Source organism: Oreochromis niloticus, linkage group LG10, assembly GCF_001858045.2.
Source record: "Oreochromis niloticus isolate F11D_XX linkage group LG10, O_niloticus_UMD_NMBU, whole genome shotgun sequence".
NCBI lineage: Eukaryota > Metazoa > Chordata > Actinopteri > Cichliformes > Cichlidae > Oreochromis > Oreochromis niloticus.
The window spans coordinates 27,449,582-27,473,894 of NC_031975.2; the positions used below are offsets into that span (position 1 = coordinate 27,449,582).

General features: G+C 38.2%; 3 protein-coding genes across 5 annotated transcripts in view; 1 reads left to right on the forward strand and 2 right to left on the reverse strand.

Moving 5' to 3' along the window:
* The window catches only part of tmem132e (transmembrane protein 132E), a 427,585-nt gene that overhangs the window by 257,654 nt on the left and 145,618 nt on the right, over nt 1–24,313 (reverse strand). The window lies entirely within an intron of this gene.
* On the forward strand, nt 1,721–5,107 carry LOC109203896 (uncharacterized). The gene is made up of 6 exons (XM_019363887.1): nt 1,721–2,204; nt 2,467–2,595; nt 2,802–2,995; nt 3,492–3,639; nt 3,735–3,939; nt 4,020–5,107. The coding sequence occupies exons 1-6, from the start codon at nt 1,995–1,997 to the stop codon at nt 4,322–4,324; spliced, it is 1,191 nt and encodes a 396-aa protein (XP_019219432.1). The 5' UTR covers nt 1,721–1,994; the 3' UTR covers nt 4,325–5,107.
* Nucleotides 4,384–7,205, reverse strand: LOC109203897 (uncharacterized). 2 transcript variants are annotated; one of them, XM_019363889.2, is made up of 6 exons: nt 6,771–7,205; nt 6,199–6,461; nt 5,813–6,003; nt 5,586–5,679; nt 5,221–5,404; nt 4,384–4,590 (listed from the first exon to the last, which is right to left on the reverse strand). In XM_019363889.2, exons 1-6 carry the CDS (start codon nt 6,966–6,968, stop codon nt 4,447–4,449), a joined length of 1,074 nt encoding a protein of 357 aa, XP_019219434.1. In that variant the 5' UTR covers nt 6,969–7,205; the 3' UTR covers nt 4,384–4,446. The 2 variants fall into 2 exon arrangements, with proteins under 2 accessions (XP_019219434.1, XP_019219433.1); XM_019363888.2 differs by having other exon boundaries at nt 5,211–5,404.

A 24,313-nucleotide genomic window follows, 5' to 3' on the forward strand; every position in this document is an offset into this window, starting at 1 on the left:
CATGTTTCAACCTCACAAAACACAAAACACCACCCAGGAGCTTCACAGCACTTCTGGAGCAATATAGAGTGGACAGATGAGGAAAAAGGAAAATTTAATGTCAATATAACGAGCTGGAAAAATTTTGGATCAGTAGTCCGTACAATGGCTTTCTTGTAAAATTCATTAAGTGAATAATATGACAAGCTTTAAGAATTTCATAATCTTTTCCTTTTTAAAGTTGATTTTTAAATATGTGAATGGCCTTCCCTGATTCTGTCAGTCAGATGCTTTTAAAATTCAGCAGTAAAAGTGTAACCACAAGGCATGCTATTACTGCAGACTGTAAGGTAACAAATGTAAAAATAATTAAACAAAAAAAGTCTTCTTTTGCAGTTAAAGCCAGCAGATCACGCCTTTAAAAAATATTAACTGACCCTAAAAATTTCAATGCAAAAGTAAAATTATGGCTTAAAGATCATTAAAATGAGTCTTCTACCATTTTTAATAGTTGCTTTTAAATGTTTCTAATTACTTGTTGCTTCTATTACTGGTCATATTATTATTATTGTTTTTGTTGTTGATGTTTTCTAACTGGCCGTATATTAATTTTGACATATGTCTTAAAAGGCTAACCAAGGACAAGTTTAGCTGTGGCAAGTACACTGCGTTGGTTACATTTTGTTTAAATGTAACAATGTTAATATGTACTGTCCCTGTTGTATATAATACAAATACAAATGTGTCTAAAGAAAACATTTGTACTCCGGTAGCCCGGAATGGTACTACTAATGATTTCTACTAAACCAACTAGTGGTTAAGCCTACATCACACAAGCATTAATGAGATCACACTGACACAACATTAGTAAACACTTTTCAAACTGGAGGAAATTCAAACATCTTTAACATTATCAAACACATCAAGTAGTTTTCATTATTTTCTGATTAAATCAGCAAAATAGTCAGAGTTAGGATTCAAATTTGCTTTAGCTCCATGTAAGGCCTCCAGATTAAAATCCAAAATTGCAGGTTGATTTCTAACGGGAAATCAGGGGAGACAGCCTATGATACAAATATTACTTCACAGCAGAACAATTCCGTTTCAATACCCTGGATAAATCGCAACTCTGAGCTTTTAAATAACTGTGATGAAAACTATTGCCTCAAATACTTAATAATACAAACTACCACCAGGGAAAAATAAAAAACCCAAGCCATTTTCTAATGTGGAAAGCCTCAACCGGGACTGTACTTATTAGAAGATGTGGAGGAAAACAAAAGATAATTTTTGTTTACTTGGACAAAAGTAAACAAAGAGGATTCCTGATAAAGTTCTAATGAAACTGGAATGTCCAATTCTTTGACAAATTGCAGTGTGATTGCTGGAAGCTGCCGCAGCTTTCTCACAGCTGTCAAAGCAGGCAGCAGCTGGTAGATTTAAGAGAGCATCAGATCATTCATAAGCTCAAAGCCAAGCTATATGCATAGCTGTTGGGCAGTGATAATATGTGGAGTGGAGTTTGTGGAGGAAATTAATTCTCAAATAGCTGCACCCACACCCAAGGAGTCTGTTTTGAGATCAATCTAGGCTTAGCTTTTTCTTATCCTTCCCTCACCCTTGGCACTACAAGAAGCCTTGTACACCTCATCACAGGGACTTTGGTAGGCTCAAGGCTTTTCCACAGTTTTTGAGACAGACAAAGGTATTTGTGCTTCAACATAAGCCTTTGCCTGGTCCGTGTACTTTTCGGTATTTGAAGTTTCGTTTCAGAAAGTATAATTTAAAAAAGAAAATGAGACACTTATTTAATTCTCAACTTAAAAAGCTAAAATGAAAAACGTAAAACAATTGTTTTTTTCATTTTGTCCTTTCGCACATCAGAAACGAAAAACCCAAGAAAAAAGAACGAGAAAGGGCCCTTTATTTATTTTGTCTGAACCGGAAGTTTTAGTAGGTCAACAACCTGTACAAGTGATGCGCAAACTTATGGCAAACACTGTAGTGTGGACATCATGACGTTGGAAAAATACTCAGACGTGATCATGGAGATGGCAAAACAAGGCCTGTCATCGGAAATTATATCAGAGCGTCTGTCATATGAACACGGGGAAGTGAGAGGATTTTCTGCGAGAAATGTTAGAAAGTTTTGTGCTGAGCAAATCACTAGCTGTCGACTCTCGGACACACGGTTGGAGCTTGAGGTGACACAAGCTATAAATGAGGTAAGGTACTTTCTTCCTTCACCTTATGACTGTGTATGGTTGTCTTAACTGGGTTGTAAGGGGGTTAGTCTAGACTGTGTGCGCGCGCCCGCGCGTTTTAGCGTCTTGCGGGTGGTGGGTAACGTTAGTTATTTTAAAGATGTCTCTCACTGGTATTTGTACAGTTAATTAGCACAATACTTTAGCTTTACACATTTGCTTTCAGAATAAGCTACTTTACATTTGTTGTTCTAGTAGTAGCATGATCTTTTATTTTAAACAGGTGGGCCCAACATATGGCCGCAAAATGATGAAGGGCTATCTGTCCACAAAAGGGGTACATGCTGCAGAGGGACGAATTGGGTCAATTTTAAGAGAGGTGCATCAACCTTATCATGAAGCAAGACGCCAGGTAGCCTATGTTATTTAATCTTCCACTAGAACTGTATTCCAATGTTCTTTGTCATATTTGTGATATACATCATGTAATGGTAGGGCCTAATTCTGTTTAACAGATGTACGCCCTGCTTTAACAGTTACTTGACTCTTCCTCAAACGTATGATCAAATCTGCCTTTATCCAGTCAGCTGTCATTTATTTTTGTGATTTTTTTGTAAGGGAGCTCGGAATCTTAATCCCACACCGTACCATGCTGAATGCATGGGGCACAAGGTTCACCTGGACCAAAACGAGAAACTTGTAATGTTTGGAGTCACCCATGTTTTAGCTGTAGATGGATTCAGTAAAAAGATTGTGAGTCATTCCACAATGCCAATCAAAAACAACTTGAGCATCTATGAATATGTTTTCAGGTAATACAACCTCTCAAACCATTTATTTCATCTTAAGTGTTTTGATGGACATGTTAGTCATATTGGACATGAGCTGCACCCAAATTTACAATATTTGATTTTCAATTAGACATGCAACAGATGGGTCTGGTTATGTTCCTGAATATAATATATTAAGAACTTACCAAACATTTTGATCAACATTTTCTATTAATGTAAAAATAAATAAAATGGAATTGCACATGAATCATTTAACTACTTTATTGCAATTAATCAGTGTTCATTTATGAATGGAACAAGGTTCTTGGATTTCCACATATCTTTCAATTGTTCTGACATACATCTAAAGTCTGAGCATGACAGTGACATTGCAAAGAAACTTAAGAAATATATGTTGTCCTACTACAACTAAAATATTACCCAAAAAAAACATGAATGAATACATTCAAAATAATAACACCTTTGCTGGTCTTAAAGCAAAATAGTTAATAAATGTTCTTTATTTTTCCTGTACCAGACCTGCAGTGATCACCTATGGTATGTGGGACCAGGTGCGAGTAGACCATGGAAAGGAATTTTATTTAACACTGTTCATGCAAGAGATGCTGTCACATCATCGCTTCAATCAGGAGAGACTGCCTTATTTACAGACCTCATCCACAAGAGTAAGATTTAAGTACCATTAACATCAGCTGAAATTCTTATACTATTACGTGTACTACTACGTACATTTAAGACATGTTTCTTTTAACTCTTTTAGAACCACACAGTTGAAAGGATTTGGCCTGAAATCAACAACCGTGTCAACTACCCACTAAAAACTGCCCTACTCCAGCTGATGGACCAGGAGGAGATAGATATGGAGGATAACCTTGTGCGATACTGTGTGTCCAATCTAACCTGTCAGCTGTGTAACATTGGTCTTGCAAGTGTGGTAGAATCATGGAATGCTCATAGAATCCCAGGTAAAAAAAAAAAAAAAAAAAAGTCAGATTGCTTACAACCCTGATAATGAACATTTAAACACCTCCTCTATTTTTTACAGGAAAAGGCATACCAAATCACTTTGCAGAACATGGGTGTAAAAGAAGAATTTCTCCAGAGCTCTTGCCAAATGCACTTGAAGCAGCAGACCTTTACAGGCAGCACTTGGGATCTGCACTCAAAGAATATTCGACTTTTGGAGTTGATCCCTTCACAACCGAACAGGACAAACTTAGAACAGAGAGTCATTTTGCAGAAAAATATCCTGATATTTCACATTTGTTTTTTAGAGCCGTAAATGGTGACTTTATGCCATACAAAGAAGCTCTGCTCTGTCTCATAAACATAACTCAGAGAAATGTATGAACCACTGCATCTGTAAACTGTACAGAACAGACAAAAAAAAAATCAACTGACTGTAAACATTTGTGTGTACACACTACATTACTCCTCTGCAAAAAAAGATTTCAATACAGAAAATGCAGCTGTTAGACCAGTAATTTGTAGAACTCCGTTGTTACTCTCCCTGCATTTTGCACAGTGCTGTGATGTCTCTTGCCACTGTTCCACACATGTCTTGCAGCCAATAATGCTTCTGCAGCACAGTGAGAACACTGGATCCTCAATGATGTCTGCAAAAGTAAATCAGATAAGTGAGACTGTTATCCATTTATGTTGAATTTAGTTCAAACTATAGGTTCAAAGTCAGTCTTGACATAAATTTACAGACAGCATGCAGAATATTTTTGGTTATTCTGTAATTACTCTTGTTCACGCTGTTCTGAGAAAGTCCCTGTCTATATTTTTGTCTATAATTGATGAGGGGCAAAATCAGTACATTTTCTCAATTAGCAAGCAAGAAAAATGAAAAAGTTACAGGTACTTGATTCAATATATGCAACTACAGTCCCATTTTAAATGTGAACTTTTTAGTTTTACATTACTGTGAACAGTGTACCGTCACCCATACTGACATTGTAATCAATTTGAAAAGCTATACTTTCATAGTCAAGATTGCAAGGAGAACCCAAATTAAATGTGCATGTAAACTTTTGAATGTTATGTTACAGTAGACCTGCATCTTGATTGTCTGTGCCTAAGTATTTAAATGGACACTGCTGAATAAAGAGCCTATGTTTGGTAAAAAAATGTTTGTCCAAAGTAATGATTGAATGTGGTTTGACATTGTTTTAATTGTAATTAAAATGTTAGTGTAGATGTAATGTATTTACTAAGCAACATTTGAACATACTCATACAAACCACGCAGCTAAATCCCTCCTTGAGTGTCTGCAGCTTGGGGGTTGTGACTTTCTGGGCAACTGCAAGATCAGTGAGCTCTTTGATTGCTGCTGTGACAGCTGGCAGACTTTGAGATGCCAACACCAACTCTTCTATTTTGTCACTCACTTCTCCCAAACTGGCACTGTCATCATCTTTACGGCTGCTACAAATAAAAATGGATAATCAGATGTCAAAGCTACTTACTGGCTTAAAGAAACATCACATCACTTACTGATAGATGATGATTTATGTAGTGATGTCTTACTGCTATTATAGGATTTAAATCAAATTAATTCTTCTATATTGATGTTCATCCTATAGTATATACATATTTATTCACATACCTCAGTTTCTTCCTCTTTGTTCCCTGGAGGCAATTAAAGTCTTGTTCAGGCACAGCAAGAATTTTTCGTGCATTTTGTCTCCAGTACTGTGACCCTACAGATGAAAAACAAAACCAAAGAAACCTGTTTAGAAGCCAATACCATATTACCCAATAAATATTACAAAGAGTCTGGTAAGACATGTCTCTCCATAAGATATGGGCTTTAGCTGTAATATTATGGCTCACCTGTTGTGCCCTCCGACTCCAGAATTGCATTGCCCTGTGCATCTGTCAAAATTATTGGGTTGTAATTACCAATGGCATCTTGCACTTTTCCTACTATCCCTTGAAGCGTAGCCTCAGACTCCAGGAATCGTACAACCACCATTCTATTGGGAATCAACCTCCCACCAACTACATCTGCAAAGTACACTGATCTGTAAAACAAAACATAATAATTTTACATATCTTGTAAAAGACAGCAGGCCACAAATCCATTCAGTGATTGCTATAGGCAAATTGTACTAAAACAGCTTTGCTATTCTTAACAATTCAACTATCCATGCACCTTATGTTTCTTTTTATTTTGCCTGTTCTGTAATTTAATATTCAAGAACACAGACTCATCCTACCTCTGAAATGTTTTGGAGGACATAGGGGAACTTGAAGTAGCCTGCTGTGAACGTGAAGGTGCAGACGCTGCCACAGCTGGTGCTCGCATAAATGCAAAACGCTGCCCGCTGGAACCTGCTGTTGGAATTGACTCCATGTCTTCTCCGTGGACTTCATAGTGACCTCTGGGTGTAAGGTCTAATGCGCTGAAAACACCAGAGACCGCACCGGGGAACATAGCCACGTTTGAATCATCCGTGATGTACAGAGTATGCGCGGATACCTGTTTAAGAAAAGTTTCCGTAAATCACGTTGCTCTGCTAACGTGTTACTCCTGTGCACACGGTTAATAGGCTCTAAAGGCTTACTTATTAGCTAGTAGCCGGTAAAAGTCAATGAATAACTATTTACACATTAGCACATGTGCACAATTCACATATTAGCACAATGAAGACGGCTAGACATAGTATTAGTAAAAGTAGGCCTACATGAAATCACCAAATGTTAACGTTAGCCGTTCCGCAGTAAGGAAGAACAATAACGTTCATAAAAAAACTGCTGAAAGCAAAGTTTGCGAAGTTTACATATCTACCTGAAAGATGCGACCCAGTTTTTCTGCAGTCATGTCTTCGTCCCGGAGTGTCACTCTCTTAGTTTTCCTAAAAACAACGTAATGGTCCATCCTCTGTTTATTCCAGTGTAACTTTAAGGCCGTCGATCTCTTGTGTGGGGGACGGTGTGCGCGCGCCATAAAAAAACGCGCAGAAGAAGTACTTCCCGTTTCAGACATTGAAAATGCGTCTATTTTTTTGTTTTTGCGCTAGTATACTTTCATTATTTGAATCACGAAGAAATCCAAAAAAGCACGTCTAATTTTAAGTGTATGACGGCTATTTGTTACCACCGAATGAAAAAACAAGTTATTTTCGCCCATTTTATTCTTTATCAAAAATTAAAAAAATGAAAATTCTTTTAAATATCGTTTTTTCGTTTTGGTTTCTGAAACAAAACTTCAAATACCGAAAAGTACACGGACCGGGCCTTTACACAGTGAAGCTCATTTTCAGTTTCTGAAACGGTGCAGAGAGAGGTTAGAAAGTGCTTAAATGGGTTTGTTAATCTGATCAAAGCCAAGCTTGGCTAAAAATCCTAAGATACAAACTCCTCTTTCATCAACCTGTAGACATTAAAACTGTCAGGCTGTTTTCTTCATTATCGTAGTCTAAGCTGGCCAGTTCTGAGTATCAGCTGTGAAAAATTAGTTAATGAGTTTTATATCATTTCTCAACTGGTAGCAAAAAACTCACTGGAAATGTTTGAGGTCTCACAAGCATCCATGAACATATCAGCATCAAGTTTCACATGCCTGACTAATGAGGCTTTACAGCAGAGGTCTGGTGTATGCTTAAAGCCTCATTATACTCCTGGTAGCAATTCAGAAGTGTTAGTTTAGCTGAAGTGAATACAGAGTAAAAACAAAATCTAGCAAAGAAAATAAAGAAAACAGGACATATCTACACACATAGACAGACAGACACTCGTAAACAAAGCATTTTGTTCTTCTTTTTACTACTTCTTCCCTGGCACCATTGAATTAAAGCACTCACACAATAAGTACATGCATAAAATAACAATTCTTAATTTACTACTACAGAGAAGCCAAAAGGTGAAGTCCACTGTGAGAATTCAGAAAGCAGTTGAAGTCATATGTAAAAAAAGAACAATAAAACCAACAACAGCAGGCAGATCATGCAGCAAGTTGTGCTGTTTGACTTTTGACTCGTAATTTCTGAACATTAAACGCTTTCCAACAGCGTCACGCAAACAGTGAAGAATGTGGGCGACCTGCTAAATGTATTCAGATCACTTGACATACTTCTGTTGTGTAGCTGTCAAACAACACGACTCCAGTCAGTAGAACACTTTTAAGTAATTTTACCATTTAAACAACTCATAACACAAATGTAATCCTTTGAAAACCATCCTCGTTTTAAAACCATACAACGCATTTTTACATTTGTCTAGCCTCACATTCGAGTTGATTTGATGTCACAGGAGCCAAAAAAAGCAATGAAGGAAAAAGCAGAATGACTGCATGAGTCATTTCACATTCATTGGTCAGAAATGATGCAAATTCATGTTAGCAAACTGCTCACACCATCGTACAAGTAAATGTTTTAAATAATGTTTATTTACATTAATGGGCACTGAAAGGATTGCTTGCTGGGGAGGATGCAACTAGTCATCACTTCCTGTGAGCAGAATTGAGATTAGGCTGATTAGACGAGAGGAATGTATACATTGAACATTGGCCATGTTCTCACATATCCATCCAACAAATGAATCAGACCCCGATGTAGATTAATCTTTAACATCAGGAAGTCCACTTCTCTTATAAGTCTTCACAGTTCTTTCACTACAATATGAAGCTGCTGGGGGATTTCCAAATCAGACATGCGCACCCACCGTAGGCTCAAATGAAACTGCATTCATTTGTAGTTAAATTTATGATGTCTCATAAATTTCAGGTGGGATATGTGAAAATGTGTTTGTGCTGCTGTGAGCCATGAACTCTCATGCTCGGTCTCAACTCTGGCATTTTTTCTGATGCTTGCACATCCTGCTGATATTGCTTTGCTGCTTTGTAGTTACCCCAGTATACAAATTTGCATCAAATTTCAACTGTCTTCAGTGTTTGAGTTGATTTGCATGATGTTTGCAAACTGACAGGGTGTGCACTTGACTGTGTCGGAACTTGAAAGAGCTCCTGCATAGAAACGGGAATCACTGAGACAGATGATGCTGGATAGCAGGAGCGGAAACAATCTGCTCACTCTCTTAATTTGGCCATTCTACTAACAAAACGAAGTCACATCACAAGGTGAAAAAGCAATTATTATCCCCTATTGCTTAAAATGACAGACTCATTGCATGACAGACTGGTAGGATGTGGGCACCAGAAAACTTAAAAAAAAAAACTTATTTCTCTTTTGTTTTACCAAAGTCTGCCATAGAGACCAACAACTTTTTAACAAGAGACATTTAAATGTAACATATGCACCAAAAATTGCAGGATATACTACAACTTGATAAACACATTGTATATAAAACAATTATTTGAAATTGACATTCTTTTATGAAATTCCTCCTTCACTACAGTCTTTATGATATTTTTAAACTTTACCAGTACAGAGCGTGTGCTTAAGGCATTTCTGCAAATCTTCTTACATAGCAAGAACATACAGTTTTTCCCAAGTCTGTCAAGACATACATTACAAACCAACCAGTTAAAGAAGTGCAGCTGATAAATATCTGAGCTGAGACAAACAAGGATAACGAGGTAAGATGATGGATGATTTTCCAATATTCCTTAATGTGGTACTCTACACTAAAAACTGAACTGAATTTAGTCATGTCATGGTCCTGAGTCTGTGACTCAGTGGTTTTGGTTTTGATAATTATCTTGTGTTTCAGGTTAGTTCTTCTTAAGATTTGGTTTCTGATTTGTATTCTTGAGCCCCTTCTGTTCTGTGTCTCTGTGTTTCCTCCCTGTTGCCATGTCTGATGTCTTAGTGTTAAGCTCGTGTCTGTGCATACCTGTTGTACTTCCTGTTTTACTTTGATAGTTCATGTCCTGTGTGTGGTGTGTCTGGTTTTGCCCCTCCTGGTCTCGTCAGCTCTGATTTCTTCCATTCCCTGATTGCCCCTGTGTGTATTTAAGCCCTGTGTTTCCCTCTGACTGTTACTGGTCTGTCTGTATTAGCTCCGCGTATCATCTTATGTTTCAATCTGTGTTCCTCTGCAAGTCATCCTGTGAGTTTAATTTTGGATTCACTTGTTAGATTTTCCCAGTTTAGGTTATTTCTTAGTTTCTGTCATCGCCATCTCCGTTTCTGTCTATATTTTCACCACGTGTAAATAAAGCTCACTCATCACATCTAAGCCAGCGCCTGCAGTTTGGGTCCTTCACTCACATCTCCGCACATCTGCTGCCGCAGCCGTGACAGTTAGAGGTTAAAGATTTCATATATTTGATTATTTGTCTTCTAACACTGGATGTGCACAGTGCCTTCTGAGCTTTTAAACCAGCTGTGAAATGTAGGGTGAAGCTCAAGCAGTGCCTGTTCTATGAAGGTACATAAATAACAGTGTCATCAGCGTAGAGGTGTGTTTTTGCTTTAATGTCCTCACCCAAGACATTTTTAAAAAACTATATTTAAAATATGGATACATAATTACCCATTTCAATTATTATGCACAGTGTGGACCAAAATAAATAAAATAAACAGCTGTATCTCATATTGACATCACAGATATAGATATCATAGAAGAAGGCTGCAACTGATAACTGCAAACCAGCCAATAGTTTTTGCCACTGTGATTATTTTTGTAGAGCAAAAAGTTTTGACATGCCTCTTTTAAATTAGGTAGTAGCTATTCTTTCTGTCTTGTCCTCTGTGGCCCCACTTTACAGCATATTGTACTTATATATAGTACACAAAATGTATGTGCAGTGCAATGTCCGACCTGTCAGTGTGCAGTGTAATGTCAAACCTGCAAAATGCCATAATAGCCTGCAGGCCTTATTTCCAATTAAACTATTTTGAAGCTTGCAAAATGTTCCTACCCAGAACAATCTGCTCCCACAGATGGGAGACAAGCCGTTATAAGAGGCATCAATACATGTGATCAAGTGTCAGTGTCCCATTGTAAAGCACTTGGCAAATAATTTACTCCCAGCTGTTCCACAGTGTCATAAACCTGACAACAACAGCAACTGGAAAAACCGAATGGGATCTCATTCATTTCACAGCTAAAATGGCGCCAGACTGAGAAGAGGTCGTCCTCCATCTGCAGAGGTAAAGTTGCCTGTCATTAATCTGCAAACACCTTTTAGCTCCACTTATAATTGGCTACCGTTTATTAGATGGAGAAGATGTGAGTATAGCACAATCAGCCCAATATTTGCAGTGATATTTTCAAACAAAAATGTATTGATATGTGAACATCCAGAGTATTGAAGAGGACAATGGAACTGATTAAAACTAAGAACTGCACGATGACAGATTAACTATACAATAAATAATGCATTTCCCTCATGCTTTGGCTTTAAGGACAGACAAATTATTCAATAAAAAATGCTAATAAAAACATACGGCTTTTGCTTTAGGCAAAAATAAATGCCAACGTGAATGTCACTACATAAATTAAGAAGTTCCATCAGACAGGTCCCTTTAAAGCTTCACCAATTTAGAGCAATCTTTCACTGACTGGTCCCTTTCTATAATACTCTGAGGATTTGTCTTATTTACAGAAGATCAACACTTTTCTAAAGACGTAACCGTGGCTGCTCCTGAGGGGCATTTACTTACAGATACAGCAGCTCAGAAATATAGTTTAGGAATCACACAGGAGAAGTAAACAGCTGCAGCTGTAGAACAATAAAATCAAGGAAGTATAATCTTTTTGCCTTTCTTTTTTAAGAGTTTCCTCCAAGCTTCTAGATAAACATCAAAGCATCGTAGCTATTAGAATGGGACAGTGAAAATGGAAAAAGCTCAAATATAAATGTTTTTGATGAAAACTGATGGGGAATTTTGAACCTAATGTAATAAAAGATGTATGATGTATTTAGTGGTTTAACAGAATTAGCAAAACAAAGAACATGTTTCAATTAGATGTTCATATCAGCTCGTTTTGTCTCTAAACTGAATTACTGGTTAACATTTCTATTGCCCTAATATCCATCTTATCGCACGGTCTGTGCTGAGCTGCGGCGGACATTTGCCAGACGTGTGCGTGTTCTGCTATCTATACTGGATTTACCGAATGACTGCCACGAATCATTGCTGCACTCACGCTTCATCTAAGAAATCCCCTGTGAATACTTCACCATCCTTCAGCAACACTCCCCCTTGCTATGTGTTTTCTTGTTTCGGGTATCCAACAACAACCTGCCACTGCAGCTTCAATATTTGTTACATCCCATATGGAAAATAAACAGATAAACTACTATAGTAAATGTTTGCGTTTCGTATGGTTTAAAGTGGACCTCTTCACATTCTTCTCATGCAACACGATACAGGGATTACATGTGAATAAAGTAAACATTTTGTATGTATGAGACAAAAGTGGTATAAGACACAAACTGTAAAAGAAGTATAATAATATCATAAGACAAAATGTACTAAATAAAAATCTACTTATTACTTTTACTTATTAGAGGAAAATGGAATGTATATTTTTCCTTTATTTTCCTCACTGGAGATCTAAAATACAATCAGAACTTCTGTGAAGAATTAAGCATGAGGTACAGCTACAGTAAACAAGTTTCCCAGACTTGAGTTGGGCTCGCTGCCCAGGTACATTAAGGACTGCCAGTCCTTAGTTTTACTTTGAAAGTTCATTGCCCTTTCCTGTCTTGTGCTTTCACTAAGGCTGGCTGACCAGGTCAGTGTTGATGTCATCATCTGCCTCTCTAAAGACAGCCTCCAAGTCCCCTGTTAGCTGACAGCAGCAGTCCTTGTTCTGGTCTGGAGATGTGCTGCTGTGAGCTGAAGGGCCACTCTAACAGAATATGCTGCAGGTTAAGAACTAGTCCATGTGGAGCCACACTGAGCTCACTGAGGCTGCAGAGCAGAACAAAAAGTGCGGCAGAGTTCACTGTTGAGTGAGAGCATCACTTGAGAACCAACTGAATATCTATCGCTGTTATTTAGACCTAACTGTATGTTTACAGTATATAGGTGCACCTTATATAGGTAATAATTCACACACACATACAAACAGATACAAGCTAAAGCATTCGAAAGCTAACAGCTTCTGTGCCTTTTACATTAAACGATTAAGATCCTTCCTTCTTTCCCCTCGTGTCACTGTGAGTCTGCAAAATACCGTTAGGAATGGGCCACAACAGTAATCACAATCTGAAAGGATGCTGCATCCATTCATAACATTAAGAAGTCAAATGGTGACAACATCAACTGCACAACAGAGGGTGTAGTACCTTCTGCCAAATTCGAGGAGTCCGTTAAAGTAAGCTGACAGCTCAGGATTCCTGAGCAGCCAGATAAATAGGAAAGAGCTCCTAGCGACGGGGAGTCTGAGAGCTGTATGACATTTGTCTTGTGTGAGCAATATAAAGCAACTACAATGAAAAGTAGGAGGAGGATGTTGAAGCACAGCCATTATTTTGTCCACAGAAGAAAAACACGAGTATTTTTCCCAAACGCTTGAGATTGGAATAGAATACACTCAATACAAATTAATCCTCCTGAGGACGATGTTGAGAAGGAACTGCCAAAGACAAAATTAATGTTCACAGATAATTGGCAACCTGCTTCCTTCATGCTAATGAAGATGAATGTTGACACAAACAAGGGAAGATCAAAGATGCCTGTCACTCCTGAATGTAATTGAGAAAACACAAGAAACAAGGTAGGACCCATCATGACCTTCAAACATCAACTTCCCAGAGTTTTTGCAGCCGGATAAGAACAATTTTTGTCCAAACATGGACAAACAGAAAAACCTGCACCAAGATGGAAAACAGAAACTAGCTTTCCACCTGTATGCACTGATTTTTAAATCATTCTGAAATGTAAAGCCAAGGGACCAGTTTATATTGCAAGCTAAAGAAAAGTACAATCCAAAAGGGTAGGAGTATTTTATGCACCGTATAGTAGTGTATAATATCCATACTCCGAGCACCGCGTTGTAGTGCAGCCCTCTGGTGTCACCATCACAGATGTTTAATCATACCCACAGCAGGGAAGCAGTGGAGTGGAATTCAGTAGGTGGGGGAGCAAGTGTACAATAATGAGCTTTATGATTTAGAAAATAGGTTCCTGTACACATTATACTTTATTATATTTCCTGACAATCAACACTCTTGTTCTCTTTTTTGTGTTAACAACAAGAACAAACCAGTGATCATCAAATAAAAGCAGAAAAAATATCTACAGTATATTGTTATTTATATTTAATTTCACTTATCTACACAGGAATGCAGAATTGTCTTCTTCGCCTCCAACTGGTCCCAGGAAATGGCTGCACCCCAAGATTGGTTCTGCTGGAGGTTTCTTCCTGTTAAAAGGGAGTTTTTCCTTCCTACTGTTGCCAATTGCTTGGTCATAGGGTTCATCTGATTATTGGGGTTTTCTCTGTATTAGTGTAAGGTATATAAAGCACCTTGAGACAATCATTGTTGGGATTTGGTGCTTTATAAATAAAACTGAATTTAATGCATTTACATGACATAACTTGATTTGCATGTGCTGTCCAAACCACTTTAAGAAGGACTTGGTGGCATTAATTTGAACAGCCCACGGGGACAGCAAAAGAGTTAAAGCTTTGCCAGTAGTCTTATTTTCACCTACTTGTCTGCATTCGCAAACAAGGCCCGAACCTCGCACGAGGAAGTCTTGAACTGGACATCTGTTTCTTCCTACTCCACTAACCCCTCAAAACTGTCCGCTGCCCTCAGTGGTCAAGCTAGCAGATTTGTATTTGACTTTGTGGCTCTTGTCTACAAAAAGTAACAAAAATATTTGGTGTACTTTTATTTCATTAGCAGATACATTTTACATCCATTTGGATTACACAGTTTAGAAAGTATAAACTCAATAATGATTGAAACAGTAAAGTTGGAAGCACTAGATTTACTTATTCATTAAAGCTTTACTGACAAATATTATTAATAAAAAAACAACATAATTTGTTGTAGATTTAAACGATCTTCTGCTAATGTCTCACATTGCAATAATAACTGAAAATTGTGTACACAACATGAGGAAGCACCAGTGAAATTTAGTCTAAGTGACTATAACGTATATAAAAAAGAGAATTTGAATAAGAAAAAATAACGCAGCTTCTCATTGGGCCGTGATACACAACTTTACCTGGGGTAAGTAAAGACAACAGACACCACTTGATAACCTAATTGTTGCTTGAGTGGCTCTGCCTGCTTGTGTGTTGTTGAGCATGGTTGGTTGGTTGGCTGGTGGGGAATTTTCTGCCCACCTCATCTCATTGCTTCTGTAACAGCACCTCAGAGTGCAGGGACAAGACCTCTGCCTGGTCCTATTTGGCCTGCTGGCTTTTTCTCCTTGCTCCGGGCAAATTCTCCCCACATGAGATAGTGCCGTGGCTCTTCTTGCCCCAATTTGGTTGTTTTGCTTCTCCAGACTTATCCAAGTGTTCTTAAACTGGCAGTGACATCGACTTAAACCATATTCCCACACTTACACTGGCAGCCTATATTTGAGTCACATAATGTGCCATTTACGTTTGTGCGTCACTTTCTTAGAGTTCTGCATTATTTCTTTTCCTTAAATATTGAGTCTCTGTCCATATCTTACCTTTCAATAAATTATTCTTTTTATTTAACAGCTTAAATGTGATGGATTGGAGCTTGTGACAAAGTGTTTAAAAAATAAAGCCCATCCTTACTTACACTGCCAGAGCCGACGCTGGGACTCCACAGTATTTTATGGAACAGCTTTGTGAACCAAGCTGGCAGGCACAAAATTTTTATAGACAAACAAGAGTGAGAGCACTCACACAAGGCACATTTACTAAATAACACAAGGATGAATGCGAGCGGGGTGGGCAGAGAGATGCAGATTTGATAAAGAAGAGTGACAGCATTTATGAAAATTAGATTTGATAACGCCAGAGAGTGAGAGCTCAATACACAGGTAAGTGTTTCCAGAATTAGATAAGAGAAAAGAGTAAGAGCAGGATGTGCCTGGGGGGATGGGGCATTTAATATACCTGATAAGACATGCAAGACTACAGCAAGGTGGCAGGGAGTTTGAACAGGTTTCTGATTTATATCTGCCTCATTGCATATCACGAAACGTCCTGCTGATGGACTAAAATGTTGAATATGAATTCAATATTGAGTTAATATTGCAGCTTTGGCTAATAACATCAATTTGTTTTTCTAAGTCTTTGAGGGCGCAGCTAGAAGCAAACTGGATTATTTACCGTTACCTTCAGCTCCACAGAACTTTAAAGTCTTGTTTTTTTAATGTTTTGCAGTAACACCTTAATGATTTAGGTTCACTCTCCCATCAGCAGATTTCTCAGCCGCAGCAGTCATGCATTTTGTTTTTACGTTACAGTACCTGCTTAGCATCAAATGGCTGGTGAACATAGTGCAACATTTAGCGGCTAATGAGCCTGATTTTCCTGCCAGGAACTGCAGACTAAAACAGAACTAAAATGATCTTGGTGCCATAAACAACCTGAAATGTGTCGACGTTAAATCAACTTCGAAGATAATAATGTGTGAATATTGTGTTAGGTCTATTTCAGCCTCACGAAAAAGCTTCAAGCTGTTAAATAAAACATATACAGTAAGAAAATCTAATAACACTGAACCACTGATAAACCACTAATTCTCAGTCATTTTGCATTCATTATTGCTGTCTTTATATCAGAGGACATGCGTCAGCCTGCTAATGCATTGATCAGGCTCTATGGTATTCAAGACACCTCTCATTCTTTGGCAACTACATCTTTCTTTCCCAATAAATCATTATTAATATAGCCCAGAGCTCTCCCCACTACAGAATGGATGGCTAAGGTCATCCTGGCCTCGGCACTGCTAACCCTACATTAGAATCTGACTCCCATGGTAATGAACTCATTAGCACTAGAGTCAGATTGGATTAAAGTCAGTGTCTGAGGACAAAACGCATTTCCAAAGGCAATTGCAGAATCACAAGATCTCTTTTTGACACACGTGCAAATATTGTGCACTGGAAATTATAACACAAGAACGATTCTGTCAGGCAAAAAGTTTAAATTGCTCTTTTGAGACAATGTATTCTTATTATTTTAGATTTTGATAAAGCTACCAGCGTATGTTACTAACAACAGCTGCAGTGTCAGTCCTGACTGATCAGTAGTGACTGGTGAATATATGAATGTTTGTATTTGGACAATGGCATTCTTTTTTTTGTGGTAATGTTGGCTCTGTACATCGCCACAGTGGATTTTAAATGAAACAATCAGGACTGAAGTGTAGACTTTTAGCTTTAACTCAAAGTGATTAACAAAATAATTGCATCAACTTTTACATTTTTAGCAGTTCCCCCACTGTGGTGGTCTACAGTGTTGTTATCCAATAACTTAAAGGCCTAAATGTAAGAAATAAGTTCAGTATTTAGCTTCATTTGACATCTTCAGCTTCAATAACAGTGAAAGATCTCAGAAATTAAGCTATGGTACAAATTCACAATTCATCTGTGAATTCATCTCAGGCTCCAAAGTTTTAATGAAAGAAACATGAAGGAGTAACTTTAAAAGACACAGAACTGCTGCAGAACTAAGTATTAGTTTGTGATCTCCTTTTTGATTTCGCTTCACTTTAATGTGTTTCTTTCCAGATTGTGGGAGGCTGTTTGGCACACGTCCCATCAAACAGCTGACAATCCATTCAGGTGCTAAATCTCAAGATTCTGGAGTCTCCTTGATTTTGGCAACACCTGACTTGACAAGCGGTCACTTTGCATTATGTCTGATGTCACGAGTGCTTTTCATCTCTGAAAACAACACGATGTGCTCTGTGATCGGGCCTATTTAGCATGGACGACCAGCTGCTCACATCTGCCTGCTTCTTGACACAATCCAATCAATCCATTTTCTGAACAGAAACATGCTGTCACACACAGTACGCTACCACTGCATGACAGACAATAGAGAAACAGTGGGATGAGGGAACTCAGTATGAAGCATGTTTAGTTCTCTGTGAGCTGATTTTAGCCTCTCTCTGCTAAATGATAATTATCAGAATTATAGTACTTACAGGTTATAGTTTACTTCACACATGGCAGTTGAAATACATTCAAGTGGGTGGAGGTGGTCTATAGTTGGAAAAAGAATCCACAATCTGCACATACTCTGTGAATCAAACAGAATAATTCCCTAACACACTGTACACATGTATTTTTCCTTAAAGGTACATGGGTAGTCTCTTAACTCATTCTTGTATGTCAAATGGAGATAGTGGATCGTGGCTATGATCCATCCATTTTCCACTTCAGTGTCTTGATCAGCCTGGAGCTAAACACAGCAGGGTACACCACTGATCAATCAAAGATATGGAAGCAATCATTCACATTCACACCTACAGCCAATTTAGGATCAACAGCATGTCTTTGGGGAAGGAAGCCGGAATACCCGGACAAACCTGATTCACACTCCATGCAGATGTCCTCAGCCAGCCACTGGATTCAAACCCAGTATCTTCTTGCTGTGAGGCGATGGTCATAACACCAGTCCACTGCGCTGCCTGGGACTAAATATAAAGTCAAACTTCAGCGATAGCATGCCATAGCATACCTAATGATTGAATCCCCAACCTTTCAGTTTGCGGTGGACACAGCGTACCTCTCTTTAAGCAGCAAACTACTTAAACAGATGATCAAACAGTTTCCCTTTTGTAACTCATTTGTACAAAATGAAACCTGAGCAGAGTGTGAGAAGTGGCTGCAAGATGCAAGAGGCAGTGTTAATCTACTTGGCCTATTATCCAAATTATTAACAGAGTTTAGACTCCATGAAGACCCATCTAATATCTCATAACTGTCTGAAATTCCCAGGAGCCGCCTGGCAGCCACCCACCAGTTTGTGTGATTGCTTTTGCCTTTGCTAGTTCATAAGTGAAATGAGCCAATCGCAAACATGAGCCATTTGTTAGACTGTTAGGTAATCAGCCAAAGTAATGAAAAGCTACTGAGGGTCTGTGGTTATACAAATTTGAGGAACCAAACAACAGCTGCATGCAAGGTACAATTGGTTTCCAGGAAAGAAAAGTGAGAAAAAATATATTTGATTATTAGGGTTAAATTAACCATTCAGGCAGTGTAATGTTATCTGATTTTTTCTTTTACGGCCTGTTTGTATCAGCAACCTAAAAGGCAGGCAGGAGCTCCATATCTCTCCCAGAGAAAATATTATCTTATTGCTGTTCCCAAATCTGTTATCAAGACTGGGATTGTTGATTTTACAAAAAAGGAAACTAAACTGAGCTTGTATCAGTGCATTAAAAACTGTGGATTTGCTGCACAGACGTAATAAATCTGGTGACTCACAATAGAAATAACAGTTTTTAATAGAACAGAGTATCTGAATTTTGTTAAAGAAATAAAGAACATGTTGCAGAATGTGCTTGTCAAATGTGAGTTTTCATTTCCTCCTCTTTAATATATTGTAAAGAAAGTTCCTTGGACAGACCAGAGCAATTTCATGACTTTACTTTAGAAAAAAAAAGCCCCCTGCACATTTAGACGTGAAGACCAGGAGATAAAAAAAACAGCACTTCCATCTCAGTATGAGATAGAAGTGACAATCCTATTTTTAGAGAAGGAGGGTACATTCACCACAATAGCACCTCATCTACTCTTCAGAGCTCCAAATCTTTAAAGTAACTTTAAAAAAATTCATACATTTGTTCCCTCAGCATCAGCACTGGTGAGCTCCGGTCCTCCCAAACAGATCAACTGTTGCTTGGTAACAAGCTCATGGCTGCATATATTTATTTATATGTATATTAAATGAATTAAAATATATAAAATCCCCATAAAAAGAATAATGGAATAGTTGTATCGGAGTAGAAATGCATTCTTTATATAGTACCTCTTGATAAGTAAGCTCATAATATGTGTAAAAGCTGGTTTAGATTTCATCCAGAATTCAGCATCTATTGTTCACTTCTAAGGGAATCTGACACCACCTTAAGGTTCATTTCTACACAGTTTATATTAAGTAGCAATTTGACAAGTCTGAGACTGACATTGTTCCAGATCCAGCTGGAGGTGAATCTGGCATCTGTCTCTTTGGATTTGTGTCACTTCTATACTGGTGATGCTCATTAATCTGCAAACAAGAAATGCAAACATTTAAAATAATGTATGAGTAATCTTTTCTGACTTTGGCAGTAAGTGTACTTAATGCTGCAGACAAGCTACAGCATGCACTGTTCTTGTATATTTGTAATGCAATGTTCTCCTAATAGATTCATATTCACAAACTCTACCCATGTCCAGCATCAGCACTCTCTTTACGTGACATATTTTTGTAAATGACACTTAAGAAAAGGTAGGTAGGTAGCGTTCTGCAGCAACATGACACAGTCAGCAGGATTTTCTGTGCTCTTAGCCTTGCGGGTTTAACCAATTAACATGCGAACAAGCACCGCGTGCTGTCTGAGAGCACCAGAGGCTGAACTCTGCTGTCCTACTGCTGATTGCTTCAACCATATTTACAGTTTCCACAGTTCTGCATTTTAAAAGAGAAAGAAAAGAAGTGAAGCTTTCAAACAACAGCACAGTCACGCACAGGGCGCACTGATAATGGCGGTTTCTTTCATCACATTATCAAATTATAACACTGACTTGCTTTCCCGTAGCTGCCGAGGACCGCACGAGCACTCCAGCAAATGTTTGCAGCTAAAAAACAGCAGTTGGGATCGCCTAAATCTGAAAGAAAAATAACATGTTGTGGTGCGGATTGGAAAACAGCAGTGCACTTTACATGGGCAAAGGTTTGGCAAGTGTTGCCAAGTGTTCTTTTGATTCAAACTAAAGTCACTGAGGGTTGACGCTCTTGAGACTGCAGCATGTTTATTACACTCCTGTCGGCACACTTGTAACTAATAGACCGTCAGAGACAGACACACTCTTATTCATACCTGCATGTATGGGCAATTTAGACACTTCATTTCAGCTCTGCTGTGTATCTTTGAAGTGAAATTAAGGCAAAGAGTGTGTTGCTACAGAGGAGCAGAGCAGTCATGGGGAGAAAATGCACACTTCTGCTTTACTGTTGGGAAGTATGTATGAACTTTTGCATGAATATTAGAGGTTGTTTTTGTGACAAAGCATTTTCGTGATTTCAGGAGAAAATCAAAAAGTGGCCCAGAATTTAACTCCCTCATATTTTTAATGTATTTCTGGTTGACTGTAGGAGTTAATCATGCTTCATTCCTCTCTGATTTTAAGAAAGTAATAGTGATCTAACCTAAAAAAGCCTTCAACACTGCAAAGTCCAACCACAAAACAGACGTATGAACACAGGACTATAAACCTGAGATTGAAAATTATGTCTGGTCGCTCAAGTTTTCCTCCCATGCTGAATCCTGGCTGCATGCCGGCGCAGCGGTAATACATCATCATCACAAAGTTAGTAAAATGACTTTTATGTTGTATCTTTTTTTTAAATAAAAAAGTTACAGTTTATTCACCACATTTCCCCAGGCGTCTTGTTCTAAAGTTTAAGGGCTCACATTGCAAAAAAGGGAGAAAAAAAATGCTTGATCATCTTTTCTTTGATCTAGACTTTGAAACATACAAAGACGCTCTGTTTGAAGACCAAAACTATACTTCTGAACAGATGAAGAGAACAAACTCTGTATCCCTGTGTGATCCTCTGTACCTAATTTGTTTGAAATATTGTCTGCTCTTACAAGTACGACGCCGAAATCAGAACGAATAACTGAGAAAAGAGGAAGAATAAAAGCTGCAAGTTATGATCTTTGTGTGTGTGAATGACACTGATGATTTAGTGTGACAAATCTACAATGCAAGATAAGGTCACAGCACGGCCATTCACTGTTTTATTTCACAAACACACATTTTTTAATTAATTCAGTCCTCAAATTGAAGTAATGATCAGTCTTACAGTCTAAAATTACTACTAGAATTGAAGCAAGACTTTTGTTGTTTTTTGTGCAGCTGCAAGCTGCACTTACAGGATAATGGTAAATCAACTGTCATTTTATAAAACTCTCTTGGTTAAGACGCTTTAACGACTTGTGCCAATTCCTGCACATTTTCAGGAAAATGGTAATCATTGTCTTGAATTAAAAGACGACCTAAAGGGCAACGATTTAAAGAACGTAAAAACTCCAGTGCATTAAGTGTGAAGCAACAAAGACAAAGTTAAAAACGAAAAAAAAGAAAGTGCATTTAACTTTGGAAGCAATCAAAACAAACTGCTCAAATTAATTTAATTTGCCATCACACGTAAGTGGGTGACTGCAGAGATGTCAAGTAGATGAAATTCAAAATCAGATCAAGAGCATTCATCTTGTCTGGAACGTCAACTTGTAATTATGTTTTGTTCTTCTGCGACTGTGATAGAATCGAAATACACATTTGTATTAACAATAGATGAAATGAAAACCTTGTGTGTGTGTCACCTTTGAAAAAAGGAATATATCGTATAATCTTATGAAATACTGTGAATCATGTAAAAAATTTCCAGCAAAAACACGGCTTTCGCAAAACACAAGGTCCCCATCAGATAATTATATAAGTCACATGAATAATGGCAAATTCAATGAGTTGTGAACGCATGCATCGTTAATGATGTTTTGAAGCGATCCATTATGCAAACCATTTTCATGTTTTAATATCCAGGACACTGTTGAGTAGATGAGGATTGATTTCAGGAGAAAAAAATAAAAGGAGGGGGCAGACTGTTCCCATTTACAAGCAACTGTTCCCATTTACAAGCAGCAGGACAGTCGGTGATACGCAGACAAGCACATCGTTCACTGCTCGGTCTTCACAAGTCATCTCTCAAATGGATGTGTGACGCACAACAGGTAAGATGCAGCGTGTCAGCTTCCCTGTTTAGCTGCAAAGAGTATATGAAGACTGTGTGTGTAAAACAAACACTGATGAATGCGTTGTAGGAAATGTTGTAAATCATCATCATGGGCGATGCAGTAATCAACTGTCTGGAGTAATCTGTGTGGAGTTTCATCACCTTCCGCTGTTGGATATTATGCTGCTGACATTACGTTGTGGGCTTTTCCCTGGAAGTTGTTGGTGATGACAGTGATTTTCTCCCTTTCACAGATGTGCTGCTGAACAGTGGAACAGACTTTCTGTTTGTGTGCAGTGGAAAGAAAATGTTTGCGCTGATTGCCCCCCACCAACATATCCTTCACTGATTTATTTATATGACTGAACTGGATGGTTAAACGCTCTAATGATGCTCATCAGCAATTTTGCCAGCACCACACAATACATGCAAATGCCATTTAGACTGCAGGAGTAAAAATAAACAGTGAGCTGCGACAGAAAAAAACAAAGAAAATGGAAGAAAAGAAGTCAAAGAGTCAAAGAACGGCAAGAAAATATGGCATTAACCGTTCCTGTAAAGGCAGCTGACAGAGACATATTTGCTCAGTCGTTTCCTCCCTCGGGCATACATTGTGTTATATTGTAATAAGGGCTGAGATGCTTTAACCTGGTGAAATACTTCAAGGCCAATAGTGAATGACGAGAGAAAAATCACTTAGCATACAAATCAATTACTTAAAAATGCAAGGAACCTGTGATGAATTGAGAAATGGAAATGAATGTATTCATTTCCTTTACAGCTGAAGTCACATTAGGGGTACTGTGGTGGAACGAGGGGGGAGCAGTAAAAGGCACCCTGTGATTGTCCTACAATGTGAATGATCCTTCAGTGAGGTTCATTTTATTGTAGGCGTTCGGTTGTGACGACAGGTTGTAGCAGAATTTTGCTTGTTCTCGACCCGCCGCTCCCACCTGCTGTTTAAAGTAATTTCCCCAACTTTTACCAGATTTAGTTTGCAACATCAGAGAACATACATGAACTTATACAGCTGAGAATCTGAATTTTATAACCAAAATGGAAAAAAACAACATTTAAATAGAAACATACTCAACTCTAACCTACAAACATGATGGCATATTCATTCTAAAACAGTGACAGATTACTCAACTAATCTCTTTTCGATCGATTGATTAAAGGTTGTTAACTGCTTTAACATGCCTGTATAGTGTTTGCTTTTTTAATCAGTTTCCTATTATGCTAATGGTGGCTTGGCATTTTGGATCGCCTCAAAAATCGTCTCAGAGAACCAGTCACTCTTATCTGGGTCAACTGGTGATAAGAAACAAGGAATAAGAAGCTGTGTTGGCAAAACTAACTTAGCTGTCTGAACTGTAGTCAAGCTAAGAGCTCGTGCCATCTATGCACACTTGTTGCTCATTTTGTAGCCATCCTCTGCTCTCTGTTTAGCTGGTACATATAATTTTCTTCTCTGTTCCAGTCTGAGCGGTGAAACAGACACACAGTGCAAAGTCC